This window comes from Phascolarctos cinereus, unplaced genomic scaffold (genome assembly GCF_003287225.1).
Source record: "Phascolarctos cinereus isolate Bilbo 61053 unplaced genomic scaffold, phaCin_HiC Scaffold_9;HRSCAF=440, whole genome shotgun sequence".
Classification (NCBI taxonomy): Eukaryota; Metazoa; Chordata; class Mammalia; order Diprotodontia; family Phascolarctidae; genus Phascolarctos; species Phascolarctos cinereus.
The window spans coordinates 45724929-45740239 of NW_027556402.1; the positions used below are offsets into that span (position 1 = coordinate 45724929).

At 38.0% G+C, this 15311-nt stretch overlaps 1 protein-coding gene across 8 annotated transcripts in view; it reads left to right on the forward strand.

Annotated features, from left to right (window-relative positions):
* NPNT (nephronectin) overlaps window positions 1-15311 on the forward strand; it is a 112989-nt gene that overhangs the window by 92545 nt on the left and 5133 nt on the right. For all 8 annotated transcript variants that reach the window (XM_078148984.1, XM_020974750.2, XM_020974752.2 and 5 more), the window contains 3 exons: window positions 5495-5587; window positions 6057-6155; window positions 13549-13805. In XM_078148984.1, the coding sequence (XP_078005110.1) occupies window positions 5495-5587; window positions 6057-6155; window positions 13549-13805 (449 nt within the window). The remainder of the gene's footprint in view (window positions 1-5494; window positions 5588-6056; window positions 6156-13548; window positions 13806-15311) is intronic.

A 15311-nucleotide genomic window follows, 5' to 3' on the forward strand; every position in this document is an offset into this window, starting at 1 on the left:
AAAAATTGCCAAGTGGGGCAGATCCTGGATTATCCTCAACAACAGCTAGATAAAGTGCATAATTTCCCCCTCCTTTCTATTTTCTTCTCAGAAGAAAAATATCTTACCAAAAAAAAAAAAAAAGGAAATGGATTGTTCTGGGAGCAAACTTTGTAAACTGTCTGAAATAGAGTCAACTATGCCATTCTGCTAATGTACAAAATATAATTATACGTAGTTAGACTTTGTGTGTATATGCATACATACATAAATACATATAGATATATGTGTGTTCTCCAATATGTATTATCTGAGAGACAGCATGGTGCAGTGGCTTGAGGGCTGTCCTGGGAACAGGGAAACTTGGGTTCACTCCACTGAGTGATGCATACACACTGGCTGTGTGAAGCTAAGCAAGTAACCCTCTCAATGCCCCCAGGCAAATCCTAAAAACTATAAATAGCAAAGAAAGTGTCAGGCTACATGGGGAGGGCACATTATTCACAGGAAGGTCCTCACACTCATGAAATCCCAGGTCTAGCTTTTTTTTCTTGTATCTAAGCTATGTATGTCTTTTGTGTATAATCTTTTTATAAATATGTAGCCTGTAATGGTAAACTGAATACTAAAATATTCCACGATTATATAAATACTACAAATCCTTACTAATTCAGATTGTCCTAATATGGAGTCTATATTAATTCAGGAAGAAGCTTGGCTATAGTTGAGCTTGTCAAGTGCAAATTAACAGTGTAAACAAGATGGTAGGGAATTGTTTAAAATACTTGAAGGTATTTTCTAAATTTAGAAGAATCCATTTATACAGAGTGTCCCAGAAATCTCAGGGCAGCTTTAAACTTTAATAGCTTCCTTAGAACTTCTGGGACACCCCGTATATAATTAGTATGCTAATTACAAATAGCAGAACCCTAAGACTGTAGTATTGGGAAGCTGGAAGTGATCATCAAAATTGCAAGTATCGAAATTCCCCTAAAGAGCTCTATTAGACTCAAGTTCAAGTTATTGCACACATCCGAAAGTGATGGAATTACAATTCCTTAATCCAGACTAATTCAGACTGTCTTTCTAAACTGCCCATTATGGGTAAGGTGTGACCATTTCAAGGGGGAGAAAAGATGTCTTAAGCATTAGAGAAAAGAGTTTCGTTTGGCTTGTCTGTGGAACCAATCTACATTCCACTATGGATGTAAAAAGCCTTCCTTGAACATTCTCATAGTGTGCTTGTGTGTAATTCCTTCAAGTTGTTATATTTCATAATGTTAAATAATAAGCATCCTCTCATGATCTAAATTTATTTTAATGTTAAAGAACTCACCAGAGATATGTATTCATGAAGCTCCATTTGTGGGGAGTGAGGAGGGAGAGGGAGGAGACTAATGGACTACACCTAAATTTGAGTTTCTTATAAGAAATCGCTTATATGTAGAAGTGATTTCTTTAGCTGCCCCTCATTTCATATACATCATAAAAGAGGGCTGAGAACCTCTAACATTTGCCTCTGAACCTGTTACTCTCTTATTTTAAATCTAACAGATAGATGTCTGTCAAAAATAATACTGTTGTAGGCATAATAACTAACTTCTGTAAGGCTCTCAGATCTGAAGAGCCTTCTGTGTGTATTATTTGACCTCTGCACCAATCCTCTGAGGCAGGTGCTATTGCTGTCCTCATTTTACAAATGAGTCACACAACCAGGAAATGTCAGAGGCAGGATTTGAACTCAGAGCCTCCTAATGCAAAGTCCATTGTTCTTTCTACTACCCCCCACTTTGACTTACAATAACAACAACAAACCACCTTTCTTTTATATTCTTTTTGTGTTCAATTGAAGAAGAAAAATGTTTTAGCTCTGTGTGTGTGTGTTCTCATCCTCTTCTGCCCATCTCTGCCCACTCATGCAGACCAGGTTCTGTTTTGCATGAGCCTGACCCCTAAAGAGAGATTTCAGGCTCTTTTTCCTCATACTCTTTGACTTTTCATACCCTTACCTTGTAGCTCTAGGGGAAATTACTCAAAACTTAAGTCTATTTTACATAACTCTTCAGGCATATCCCCACGTATGCTCAGTAGGAGTGGAACTCTTCATATATTGGTGTTTATGTGTATCTGTGGGTATGTGTGCCTATACACACAGATATACATATGTATACATATATGTGTGTGTGTGTGTGTGTGTGTGTGTGTATAGGAACTAAATGTGTGTTTTCTTTGTGAACTTCCAGGTGAGTAAACTTCCATCTACCAATGCAGGTTGGTACCTTTTCTGCAACTTCCAAGCATAAGTAAGGGGCAGCTAGGTGGTGGATACAGTGCCAGCCTGGAGTCAAAAAGACTCCTCTTCCCAAGTTCAAATTTGGCCTCAGACACTTACTAGCTGTGTGACTCTGTGCAAGTCATTTAACTCTGTTTGCCTCAGTTTCCTCTTCTGCAAATTGAGCTGGAGAAGGAAATGGCAAACCACTTCGGTATCTTTGCCAAGAATTGGACTCGACTGAACAACAACAGCAGAGACATAACTTTAACCTAGGTCTTCCTGGCACCAAGGTCAGCTCCCTATCCAATATACAATGCTTCCTGACACACCCTCCTTTGCTCCTGTCCTGATCCCCAGCCCACATCACAATCTCTGGTGGAATGCATGAAGTGGTAGAAATGACTCCAACAAAAACAAAGAGAAGAGAAGCCAGACCACGCCACATCCACACAGAGGATGCCTATGTTAAAGATGATACAGTTTGGAGGAAATTTGGGTGTAATTCTAAAGATATAATGTAGTAATGAACTTGTTATCCTTAGACACATTTATCAAAACTCTTACATGTTTGTGAATTCTAGGACTTCTATGTTTGGGTTTAATCCACCTAAATAATATTGGTGAAATGGCATTAAAAGTTTTTGTTTGATTAGCTAAAGTGTTATGCTTGAAAGCATGAGAGAAAGCATTTGTGTTTGTTTTGAAATATTTCTATTGAGAAGCTGCCTGGGTTAGAGTCCTGCCTCTGACCCATGATGGTCCTACGGCACTGAAGTCACTTAATTCTTAGTACCACTGGCAACTCTCTGAGGCTATAATTTGCAGAGCACGTGCTGAACTGCATTGGTAGAGAAAGTTCTGGCTCCAATTAGGAGAATTAGGATTAAGGAAGAATAAACACTCCAGAGCCAGAGAAAGGAAAAGTTCATTTGAGAGATAACTCAAGTTCCTCCTGTTGGAGTCTTTTGTATACACTCCCAGTGTCACCTCTTTGAATTGAGTCAACAAACATTGATTAAGCAATTATTAAGTGCCAGGTAGTGTGCTAAATGTTGGGAATAAGTATGCAAACAAAAAGAAAGACAATTCCAAGCTGAAAGTGGGGTTGATGGGGAGGTGGTATCCATTTAGAAGTAAAAAAGGAAGAGCCAGAAACAGAGCCAGAAGAGGAGTGAAGGAGGGAACATGGCTAGCTTAGGCTCTTAAGATGGAGATTCCAAGAGGAACTAACCAATCAGAGGAAGGAGCTTCAGGGGTGGAGGGATCTTCAACGGTGAGAAAGGCTAGGTTCTTCAAGGGAGAGGTGGCTGGGAAATGGTGATGGTGGGTTTAATTGGCATCAGCAGACAATTAAAAGGCTTTTATTTTTATTATTTATTTATTTATTTATTTTTGCTTTTAGGCAATTGGGGTTAAGTGACTTGCCCAGAGTCACACAGCTAGTAAGTGTTAAGTGTTTGGTCTGAGGCCGGATTTGAACTTAGGTCCTCCTGACTTCAGGGCCGGTGCTCTATCCACTGCGCCACCTAGCTGCCCCTAAAAGGCATTTTTAATTCTGTGGTAAGCCACTAGGAAATAGTCAAATTATTGCATATCATAATCTGAATTTGGGATAGGCCCCTCCATGTACTATCACACATTTCCATTTTCAGATTCCAGCAAATCACCTGTGGGGTGATAGGTAGCTCAAAGAACCCTCCTGCACATGGTCTGAGGACTGGGCCCCACACTGGCCAGTTCCCCTTCACACAAACAGCTGCAGAATTGTTCTTTTGTGTCATGGAAAATACCACACTGAAGGGGCCAAAGAAGTTGACTTTGCTTTAGAAAGAAAAAAGTTGTGTGTCTTACATGCTTCTTTTTGTCAGCTATGCCTTTGTTTCATAGTTTCCAGCCATAAGTTTACCAGGAGAGGGATGTGGATAGAGACTTTCTTCTCAAAAAGAGAGGGATTATTAGACTATATCTTGGATCAATAGAAGTTTGATGTATTTTTTTTAACCTTTGAAAGTAGTATTTTAAGACCTAAATTTAGCATGGTCACGCTGTATGGAAAGAGGCTATAAGGCATCCTAAAGACATTTGTGTCTGTGAAATTGCCCTCTAACAAAGGCTATATGGGATTTTAATCCTATTTATAACAGTTCAGTGCAGGCTCAAGAGTATTTATGGTAAATCTATATACATACTGCTTCTGCTGGCCCTAGAATCCAAAGCTCGAGGAATGTGAAGGGGTCCTCATGGTTTCATGTTTCTGCTTTCTAAAGAACATTTCCCTTTCTCAGTATTTGAGTGTGTAGTTGTGCATAATCAGATGCTAAATCAGATGGTTCCCAGGTGTCAGGGAAAAGCAGTAGGAACCTAAGACAAGAAACATGGAAATGAACAAGCTGAGGGTCTAATAACTGCCAGCTTCCTGGTTCTTTAGGTTCATATTTTCTAGTTATAGTTAATTTAAAAGAAACAATTGTTTTAAAAAATACAACTTTTACAAAGGGATATTTACCAAGAAGATACATCAAGAACAGAAATAAAAACATATTTTTTTTTCTCTCTCTCTTCCTCCCATCTTCCTAACCCTTCCACCACTTCAGCACCTGGGGAGAGTGCCCTGAAACAGGCTCCTACAAACATTCCTACCTCCAAGTGCATTTCATTTTGAAAAGTGGCATCGATGATCTTAGGCAGATTTTTAGGTCAGGTAGCAGTCATTTCTAACTTCCATCAGGAAACAAACTCTATCCCGGTCCTTTGCCATTAGTTTTCATTGCAAAGGATTTTTTACTGTAAACAATGTAGACTGTAACATTTCCACATTCATTATAATTGCAGTCCTTTCTGCTTAACACAGCTTGAATTCAGGGGCTCTGATAATTCATCTCTTTCAGAGACAGGCCTTTTAGTTTGACACATTTGATTAGAAATTAGCAAGTTCAAGGCCAAAACATTTGTTAATAAAACACTGTCCAGTTGAAGACTTTTTAGGTTTTTTTTTCTATAGAAGTTTAGAAACTTTGAAAATCAATTTTTACTGTGCTCAGATAACTCTTACATCATAAATCACTGAAGAGCAAAGTTTATGAATCTCCATGGGCAATGTAATTAAATATATTGGGTTCTCCAAGAGGAGTAAAATGCCTTAGGCATTCTTTCTCTGTCCCTCATTAAAGATAATGGTACTTAGTGACCTACTTCCTTATCTACCGCCTTCATTTAAAAAAAAATGACTTTCTCTTGCAGTTCCTCGCCAGCCTGGAGTGAACAATGACCTGTTTGAAATATTTGAAATTGAAAGAGGGATCAGTGCAGAAGATGAAGCCAGAGATGATCCAGGTAGATTCCAGCATCCCTATTTACATGTTAATGAGCTTTTATTCCTTTTTTCCCCTTTCCAAGGATGGTTATTTCAAATCTTCACTTGTTGACTCCCGGGAATGCTATGTATTCTGATTTTTTCACACCACCTTTGTTTCCTCTGAAGTTAAGGCACTTGAACCCATTCTCTTTGGTGTTTAATGGAATCTAGCAGCATCTAAATTGTGTTGTCAGAACTTGGCACCACTTTCTGTAGTCTCTTCTTACAAATGGCCTCAGCTGGCAGTTGTGTTGGGAGAGGATTCATGCAGTTTCCAATTTGGTCTCAGAGAGATGGTTGAGTCAAAGTTGGGATGGTGAAGGAGCAGAAAGAGGGAAGGAGAAGATGAAAGGGAATTTGAATTTTGGGGAAAATGCAATCATCTTAGAGTTTTCTTCAGGCATTAGTTCTTGTGATCCACTGAGTTGTTTTACTCCTTTCCTTTAGGTGTTCTGATCCACAGCTGCAGCTTTGATCATGGTCTTTGTGGATGGATCAGGGAAAAAGATGATGATTTACACTGGGAACCATCCAGAGATCCAGCAGGTAAAAGCGTTTAGTGGCATCATCTTGGATATAAGGTTCCATCTGCCTAGAGGCTTGTGAAGCAATTGTAATAATAGAAGATTATAAAATCATAAATTTAGAGTGATAAGGAATCTTTGAGGCTATGTAGTCATTGTACAGATGAGGAAAATGAAGTTCACAGAGGTTAAGTGACTTACTTGCCTTGAGACCACACAAGCAGTATGTGACAGAGGCACGATTGGAACCCTCTGTTCTTTCACTGCATACATGACCTGACTTTTATGTGACACTTTTCAAAGCCCTTTACCTTGAATTATCTCAACCGATTCTTACAGTAAGCACCCCTGCAACATAGGTTCAAGTGGCATTGGTGCAAGGTAGGGCAGGTGGCATTGGCTGTCTAATACATTTGAAGAAACTGGGACACAGAGAGATTGAGTAATTTGTCCAAAGCTACATGGCTAGTCAGTGGACAGAGCCAGTTGGGGCACCTCTGACTGAATGAGAAGACCAGGGTTTGAAAATAGAAAATCCTCCAAAGTAACTCATGTCAAATTCTGAAGATTTCCAATCTAGAGTAGTCTGAGAGATTCAATCTTATAAGCATCCGCCATCATGTACACCAGGACTAGGACAAAGCTTTTCACTAGGTGAGTTGCTCTGGAAATGGCCCTCTGGAAAGCTTCTAAGTTTGCCATATTTTTTTCCTTATCTAAAACCTCAGTATTGAGTAGCATTTTATGTAGTCCGTCTTTATCCCTTCCTTTTTAGGAAGCAGAAACACATATGATTTGGTTTGCTTCCTCGATGTTTAAAATACCCAGCTAACAACAAACAAATTAAACTGGGAATTTTTTTGTGAAATCATCATTCAAGGCCAAGCAGAAACAACGTGACATGTTAGAAGAGGGGAGAAATAAAAACCTCTAAATAAATAATATATTGTATAATCTGTTTATAGACACTCCTGGGTTTCAAAATAACATATATAGCATATACCAAGTGAGAGCAAAGAGTGCTCATATATTCATCTATATGTGCACACACAAAGTGGAAGAAGAGAGGACCCTATACTACCTGTCAATCTAACTGAAACTAAACAGAAAAATGTCCATCAGGCAGAGAAGCAATTATTAAAAGCTTACTGTGTGCCAGGCACTGTGCCAAGTGCTAGGGATGAAGAAAAAAAAATATATGTGTGTGTGTATATACACATACACATACATATATACATACATATATATGCAAATACACATGTATATACGCATATCTCTCTCACATACACACACACATCCTTCCAAAGTATTCTAGAAACTAAAACTAGATTTTGTTTGATAATATGCTTATAGAGCACTTTAAGGGTTAAAAACGACTTATGTTAAACTGCACAAAATATCATGTCTAATTTTTAATAATCCCTGCCTTGGTCTACAATCTGTTTGAATTAAAAATGTTTGTTCTTATTTTTGGTAAGCATTTTTCCTCCCTCCCAACCCCCACCCCAATTGAACAAATAAAAGGAAAAGAAAAAGCCTCATAACAAATCGGTATAATGCAGCCAAACAAATCTCCACATTGATCATGACTGAAAATCTATATCCCTTCCTGCATTTTAAGTTTGTCTTGTCCCTGGAAGGAGGTAGGTAACTTGCTTTATCTTCAGCCTTCTGGAATCCTGGTTTGTGTTGGTTTGCCATCTTTGACTTTTCTGAGCCTTTCCCAAGAATGGCTTGATTATTTCACAGAATTCTTCTGAATTGTTCTTTTAGGCATAACTATGTCTAAAAAGTCTTTGCAGTCTTCTCATGGCTCCCGATTGTACCATAGGCTAGTTGGGACCCTCATTACCATCCATAGTTACTGAGAGGGATGGTGCTTGCATCAGCTTTGCAGATTGCAGATATATTAAGTACCTTCGATTCATTAACAACATAAAATTGAAAGTTGCTTAAAGCTGCCTTTCTGGAAGTGGTCAGTTTAATAGATAGTACTAGTAGGAAAATGATGGTGATGATTATAACACTAATAAATAATACTTTGAGCCTGTTGTAAGAAAATCTGATGTGTAAAACCCTTAACTAACAAAATAAATTAGGGAGCATTGTTGTTTTTTTTTTTAAAGGGTGCTTTAATTTACAAAAGGATTTGTTACAGTTTTCCTCTAAATAATTAGTTCCCATCAGTATGTGTAAAAGTATGGCTTGCTTTGTACGAATTCAACATATTCACAACTTGTCAGAAGACTATTTTGTATATGGTATTGATTCTCGATTATTTTTCATTTTTTTATTGTAATTGAAAATTTCTAGATGTCAAGGGCTTGAGAACAGAAGATTGGCATTCCCATGCCCACTGATCCTACCTGGCAGGAAAGTGGAGTATGCTGATGAGAGGTTGTACATGGTGGGATAAATCTCTAAATATAGTTAGTGTAATTAGGAAAGGGAAGAGAGACATTATGGTGCAGTAAGTAGACAGAATACCTTAAGGTCAGTGGATGACGGACCTTTGGCAGCCTAGTGAAGCCTATGGAATGAGTACAAATGCATAAAATATAATACATAAAATTATAAAGGAAATTAATGACAAAGAGCTACAATTATCAACATAAAAATAATCATAATTAGCTAGCATTTGTATAATGCTTCTAGATTTGCTAAATGCTTTACAAATACTATCTCATTTTATCCTTACAATGACCCTGGGAGTACCCCAAGTAAAGACTTTGACCCTCAGGAGATGGGTGTGAGCCCAGGTTATGAGTCCCAGTTCTTTCCAGCCACTCTATCTGCCTTTCTTTGTGGGTGGAAGATCACCTCCAGTCACAAGCTTATTGAAAACCATTTTGTTAGACTTTGACTAAATGGTTAATTGAATGTTAGAAAAGTAAAAGTACTTTAGACCTCCTATTACTGTTTCCTGTCACTTGATTTGAAGGAACTGATTGGCATCCTATGATCCACACGTCTTTCTTATTAGAGGATATTACTCTGTAGAGTTTTGGTATTTTGGGTGGTGGGGGGGCAGTGGCGAATGCATAACAAACATCATGGATCCTTCAACTGATTTTGTAGTTGGGAAATATAGCATAATCATCCCAAACTACAAAGTCTACTCAGTGGTCATGATGGAATTCCCTTTGTACAATAGATACAAATCAGAAATTTATAAAACAAAACATAGATTCGTGGGTGTTTTTTGATGGAGAGGGAATGGGACCTGTGATTTCATATATATTAGGTCCTCTTGGTGAGGAAACTCGCCCTACCAAAGTAGGTCTTCATGTGTTCTAAAATTTGTCTTAGAACAGTGGTTCTCAGGAGAACATTGTACACAGTAACAGCAACGTTGTGCGATAATCAACTTTGATAGACTTCTCAGCAATACAATGATCCAAGCCAATTCCAAAAGACCCATGATGGAAAGAACTATGGAGTCTGAATTAAGATTGAAACATACTATTTTCACTTTTTGTTGTTGCTTTTTTTTCCTTTCTTGTAGTTTTTTCCCCCCTTTTCTTCTGATTCTTCTTTCACAACATGACTTATGTGGAAAAAAAAAACAAAAAAACAAGACAGTGGCTCTTATCCTGGGGTCCATGGGCTCTTCAAGAGATCCATGGATAGATTTCAAGGCATCTATGAACTTCGAAGAAAAAAAAATTACACCCTTATTTCAATATAATGGGCTTCCTTTGTCATCTTGTATTTTATTTTATGCATTTTAAAACATTCTGAAAAGATGTCCATCCACGGGCTTCATCAGACTCCCATAAAGACCATGACCCAAAAAAAGCGAAGAACCCCTTTTTTAGAGAGTTGCCTAGGGCACTGAGAAATTAAATGACTTGACCCTATGATCAGTATGTATTAGAAGCAGGATTTGAACCCAGGTCTTGCTTACTCACAGGAGAGCTCTCAATCTACAAAGCAATATGGCTTTCTGTCAAGAAGTTAATCTAAATTACTGTAATTTAACCTCTATAAAGAGATTAATTCAAATTCCTCTGAGTTTTTCCTCATCATATTATGCAGCATTTTCATGTTTACAGAAATGTCATTAATATCTTTGAAAAATATTTTCCAAAACATTTTTTAAGCCAATAGGTCCTAACAGACAAGAGTTCTCATTTATTTTCTTAACCTGCTTTGCTGGGTGGGGGAAAAAGGGATCAGGTTTTCCCCTTAGGCTATTATTCCTGCTTTTGAAGAAAAATAAGCCCTCCTGTTCCATTCAAAGTGAAAGAATTTTTTCCATGACATCGTTCAGATACCTTAAAGACAAAGTGAGATAAATAGTAGCCTCATTTATCATAGTGAGACTCCAAAGTTCTGGCAGCCTTTGCAAAAAGATCATTTCAAATTGCTATTAGTTTGACTTGCTCTATAAGACCCTCTTGTTTGCATTCACCAAGGAGCAGATTGAGAGTATTAGTATCCATTTCCAGGGAGGATTAAGATAATCCTAGTTATTGTCTTTTTTTAAATTGAACATTATCTACCCACAATAATCTCACACTCCAGACAGCCTGAATACCTGTGCCTAGTCAAAAGTTGACACATGGAAAGACTTTTCTATTTTCATGCAAATGCTTAAGATTATGGGATTTTTATTGCAACTTTTATTTTATTATTTTTATTAAAATTATTTCATAATTGTTACCGTTTTGTTGTGATTTTTTTTGGTATGACAAGTGTAGGAGAGGTGAGGGCAAGCAGGAGTTCTGTTTTCAATGGATCCATGGTTTCACAGATATTAGTAGTACAGGTCACAAATCAATCAGACTTTGTCCTCCTGTATGATTTTTGTCCATGTCTTCATAGAAGATCTACCAATAGATCAAAGGCCTTCCCCCTCTGGTGTTTAATGGATTCTAATGTAGCACTCACCATGATACCAGTCTAATCTTCCTCTCCTGGTCCTACATGCCCATGCCTTTGGTATATGAAGAGGATACTCTGAATCTTCTTTCTAGTTTTTGATACAGCTAGGTGGCACAACGACCAGAGAGCTGAGCCTAGAATTAGGAAGTTTTGCTACTATTGCTCAGTTATTTCAGTTGTGTCTGACTCTTCATGAGCCCATTTGGGATTTTCTTGGCAAAGATACTGGAGTGGTTTGCCATTTCCCTCTCCAGTTCATTTTACAGATGAGAAACAAGCAAACAGGGTTAAGCGACTTTCCCAGGGTCACACAAGCTAGTAAGTGTCTGAGGCTAGATTTGAACTCACAAAGGTCAGTCTTTCTGATTCTAAGTTCATTGCTTTATCCACTGTACCACCTAGCTGCCTCAGAGTCAGGAAGACCTGAGTTCAAATCCCACCATAGATGCTTACTAGCTGTGTGACTCTGGGAAAGTCACTTAACTTTTTTGTCTCAATTTCCTCATCTATAAAATGGAGGTTAATAGTAGCACCTACCTCCTCAGGTTGTTGTGAGAATCAAATGAGGTAATACTTGTCAATTGCCCTGTAAACCTTAAGTTCTGGATAAATGCTAGCCATTATTACTGTTATTAATAACAATAATAATATTGATACTTCTATGCTTCCATGATCTAATTGACATGGGTATTCCTTCTACCAGTGTACTTTGTGACATACCCAATTTCTTAACCATTTATCAAGTGGGCAGAGCCGTTAGAATTAGAATTCATGAAAAAATTAGAAATGGGCTGAAATCACTTAGATATTATGACAGCTGGGGTCAAATGACCACCAATTTTAACTCTTTCCTGTGGAACTATTGGACAGGGTGCTGGGCTTAGTGTCAAGGTAAGCATCTCCCTGGAGATGAGGGAATGACCATTGGCTCTGGAGTTAGAGGGCTTGACTTTTACTAGCTCTGAGACCTTGCGCTAGTCACTTAAACTCCTTGGTTTGTAGGTTACTCATCTGCAAAATGTGAGGGGGTTGAGTAGATGTCTTTTGAGGTCCCTTCCACCTCTGGATCTATGATCCTAATTGAGCATCAATTCAGCAAACACTAAATACATTATATGTACATTTGTATCCTGGTTCTCTAAGATAAACTACAGGGTGTAAATGAGGAAGAGTAAAAAGAAGGCTTCCAACATATTGGAAATGATGTATGCTGGGAATTATTGGGTATATAATTTATAATTATAGTTTAGTTAGGGGTGATGAGATATATAAAGAGATAAAAATAGTATAATTTAGAATAGGATAAGGGCTTAAGTGGAATATAAGTATCAGTAGATCAGTTGAAGTTGTTCAACAGTTTTCTTAAGGTGCAGCACAGTGAATAATAGTGACAGAAGTCACTTGACCTAGAAGAAACAGGTACATTTACTGAAGTGAAGAATTGGTGAAAAGATTAAGGCTTTCAGGATTTTTAATTAAAAAAAACTTTTGGCTTTTGTGTGGCACTTATCACTTTGTTTTCCCAATATCAGGACCAGTATTTTTAACACTAATATTCTTCTAGTGAAGTCTAGATACCTGGTGCAGTGGGATTTGCGGGACCTGAGTTCAAATACCAACTCTGCTACTTAACTCTCTGTGTGACTTTGGACATTTAACTTGATCTTCCTTGGCCTCAGTTTCCTCATCTGTAAAACAAGAGGGTTGGATTAGGTGGCTTTTAAGATGTCATCCATCATGCCGTGATCCTAGAAGACCATATCTTCAGAAGAGTCAAAATTGCAGGTGACTCAAAGACCAGTGAAGAGATGCTTGATGAGTATTAGAAGGTTGCAGCATATTAATGATGTGGAAAGGAAGTGGTATGAAGGACATCACTTAAGAAATGGTCGCCCTTAGCTACCTAGAGGCAGCTAAATGTGCAATATATAGAACACTAAGTGTAAAGTCATGGAAAGCTGAGTTAAAATTCAGCCTCAGACACTTAGTACTAGTTGTGTGACTCTGGGCTAGTCATTTAACCTCTATTAATCTCAACTGTAAAATGGAGATAATACCCCCCATAGTTGTTGTGAGGATCAATTGGGATAATATTTTAAACCACTTAGTCCAGTGCCTGGTGCATAGTAGGCACTTAATACCTGCTTCTGTCTTTATCCCCTTACCTTGATGTATAAAATAAGAAGATACCTAAATTCAAGCCCTGCCTCAGCGTGTAGTGGCTGTGTGACCCAGGTAAGTTAATTCCTAGTGCCTCGAAAGCTCTATAAAATGAAGTGGCCAAGAAGGGGTTGACACAAATTAATAGAAGGAGTTACATCATCAGGAGAAAATTAAAGCACAGACTTTTAGACATAACTTTAACATCATTTAACCTTAATGTTTCATTTTATCTCCTAAAGTCTAGGACAGTTCACACAGCTTTAGCAACCAACAGATTTCTGATTAAAGAAAGAGCGACCCACATGTGAAAGAAAGGATTTCCAACATGTATAAAAATACCAATGTTGTTGATCTTCCTATTCTAGGTGGACAGTATTTGATCGTCTCAGAACCCAAAGACCTGAGTGGAAAAGCAGCTCGCCTGGTGCTGCCTCTTGGCCACCTCATGAACTCGGGTGATTTGTGTCTGTCATTCAAGCACAAGGTATCTGGGTTCCACTCTGGTGCACTCCACGTGTTTATGAGAAAGCATGGTACCCATGGAGCAGCCCTGTGGGGGAGAAATGGTGGCCATGGCTGGAGGCAAACACAGATCACGCTGCGGGATTCAGCTATCAAGAGTGTAAGTAAAACTGCAGAGTTATCAGTGCCTTTGAGGTTCTCTTAACAACAGGGAAGCTTGGAGTGAGTGACAAGCATTGTGAATTATTCTTCATTAAAAAGCCAGAGTGGAGAAAAATCTTGGTCTCTCTACCAATTAAGGCTCAGTAAAGCTTTGGGTTTCTTCTCCTTCACCTGGCTTCACTAATTGTCTCTACTCACTCTATAATTCACTGCAGACTTACCCTGGGAAAAGAGACAGAACCAAATATCTGTCATGGTCTTGTTAGAAAAGACTTTGAAAAATGGTGGTGGGTAGGGAGAAGAGAGTGGAGACTGATACAAGGATATGTATGTATGTATGTATGTATGTATGTATGTATGTATGTATTTTGACCAGCAAAAACTCTGCTTTTCTCTTCCTCTTCCCATTTCCTCATATTCAAAATTTTGAAAATCATAAACCATCAATAGATATTCCTTGAAAGGTTGAAATGCTGAAATATTTGAAAGGTTGAAATACTTAAAAAAAATCTGAAATCCCAGAGCATGTCATAAAGCATTCCTCAAACAACATTAGTAGTTTTCTTTTCAGTTCAATACAGAGCACAGACAAAGGAGTAAATAGAAGAGAAGGCTATGAGGGGACATAGATGACCTGGTTTAAGTAACAATTGTTTTGAAAAGGTCTTGAGTACTAATTGGAATACTTAATTTCTCTTTTATGCCTTGACTCCAAATAAAGGAGATTTTGGGCAAAGGTGATATAACATTAGTCTTTATAATAAACTGTGCTTAACATTGTGGCTATATAAGGCAAGCCATGATAATAAAACAATCAATAAAGTTTTTTTAAGCACTTACTATGAGCCAGGTACTGTGCTAAGTGTTAGGAATTTTTTTAAAGCCTAAAACAGCCATTACCCTCAAAGAGCTACAGTCTAATGAAGTTTTAATCATATTCCTTGTAAAACATAAAACTCCTTACACTATTTTGCTTCTGAATAATTTTCTGGAAAATAATGACAATGATATAGATCAGGTTGGTGGCTCTAGGATTCTATGTATCTTTCTATGTTTCCTTTATACTTTGTCGGGACACAAGAAACATAACTGCTTTCAGAATCTAATATTTATTCTATTTTCTCCTATTTTTATTTTATTCTTTTTTATTCTATTTTTACTGGCACTACCAATACTGTTGTCTTCTGGTTAAAATAAGAGCATGCTTGAATGTTTTCACAACTTATACAATGATGGCATCTCCTTAGGGTTAGATTGTGACGTTTGGCACCATGGGTGGTTTCACGTAATTATGATTATGAATAAAGAAGAGGCAATCCATACAGAGTCAGTAGAAGTGGCAGCCTTAAAGTCAGCAGGACCTTGGTTCAAGTCCTACCTCTGACATATACTGGCTATGACCCCAGGCAGGTTATTGAACCCTTCAGAGACACAGCCCCCACCTCCCAGCCCCTAGCAGCTCTCTTAAGACTGTAAGTTATAACTGGGATATCAGGTTATTGAG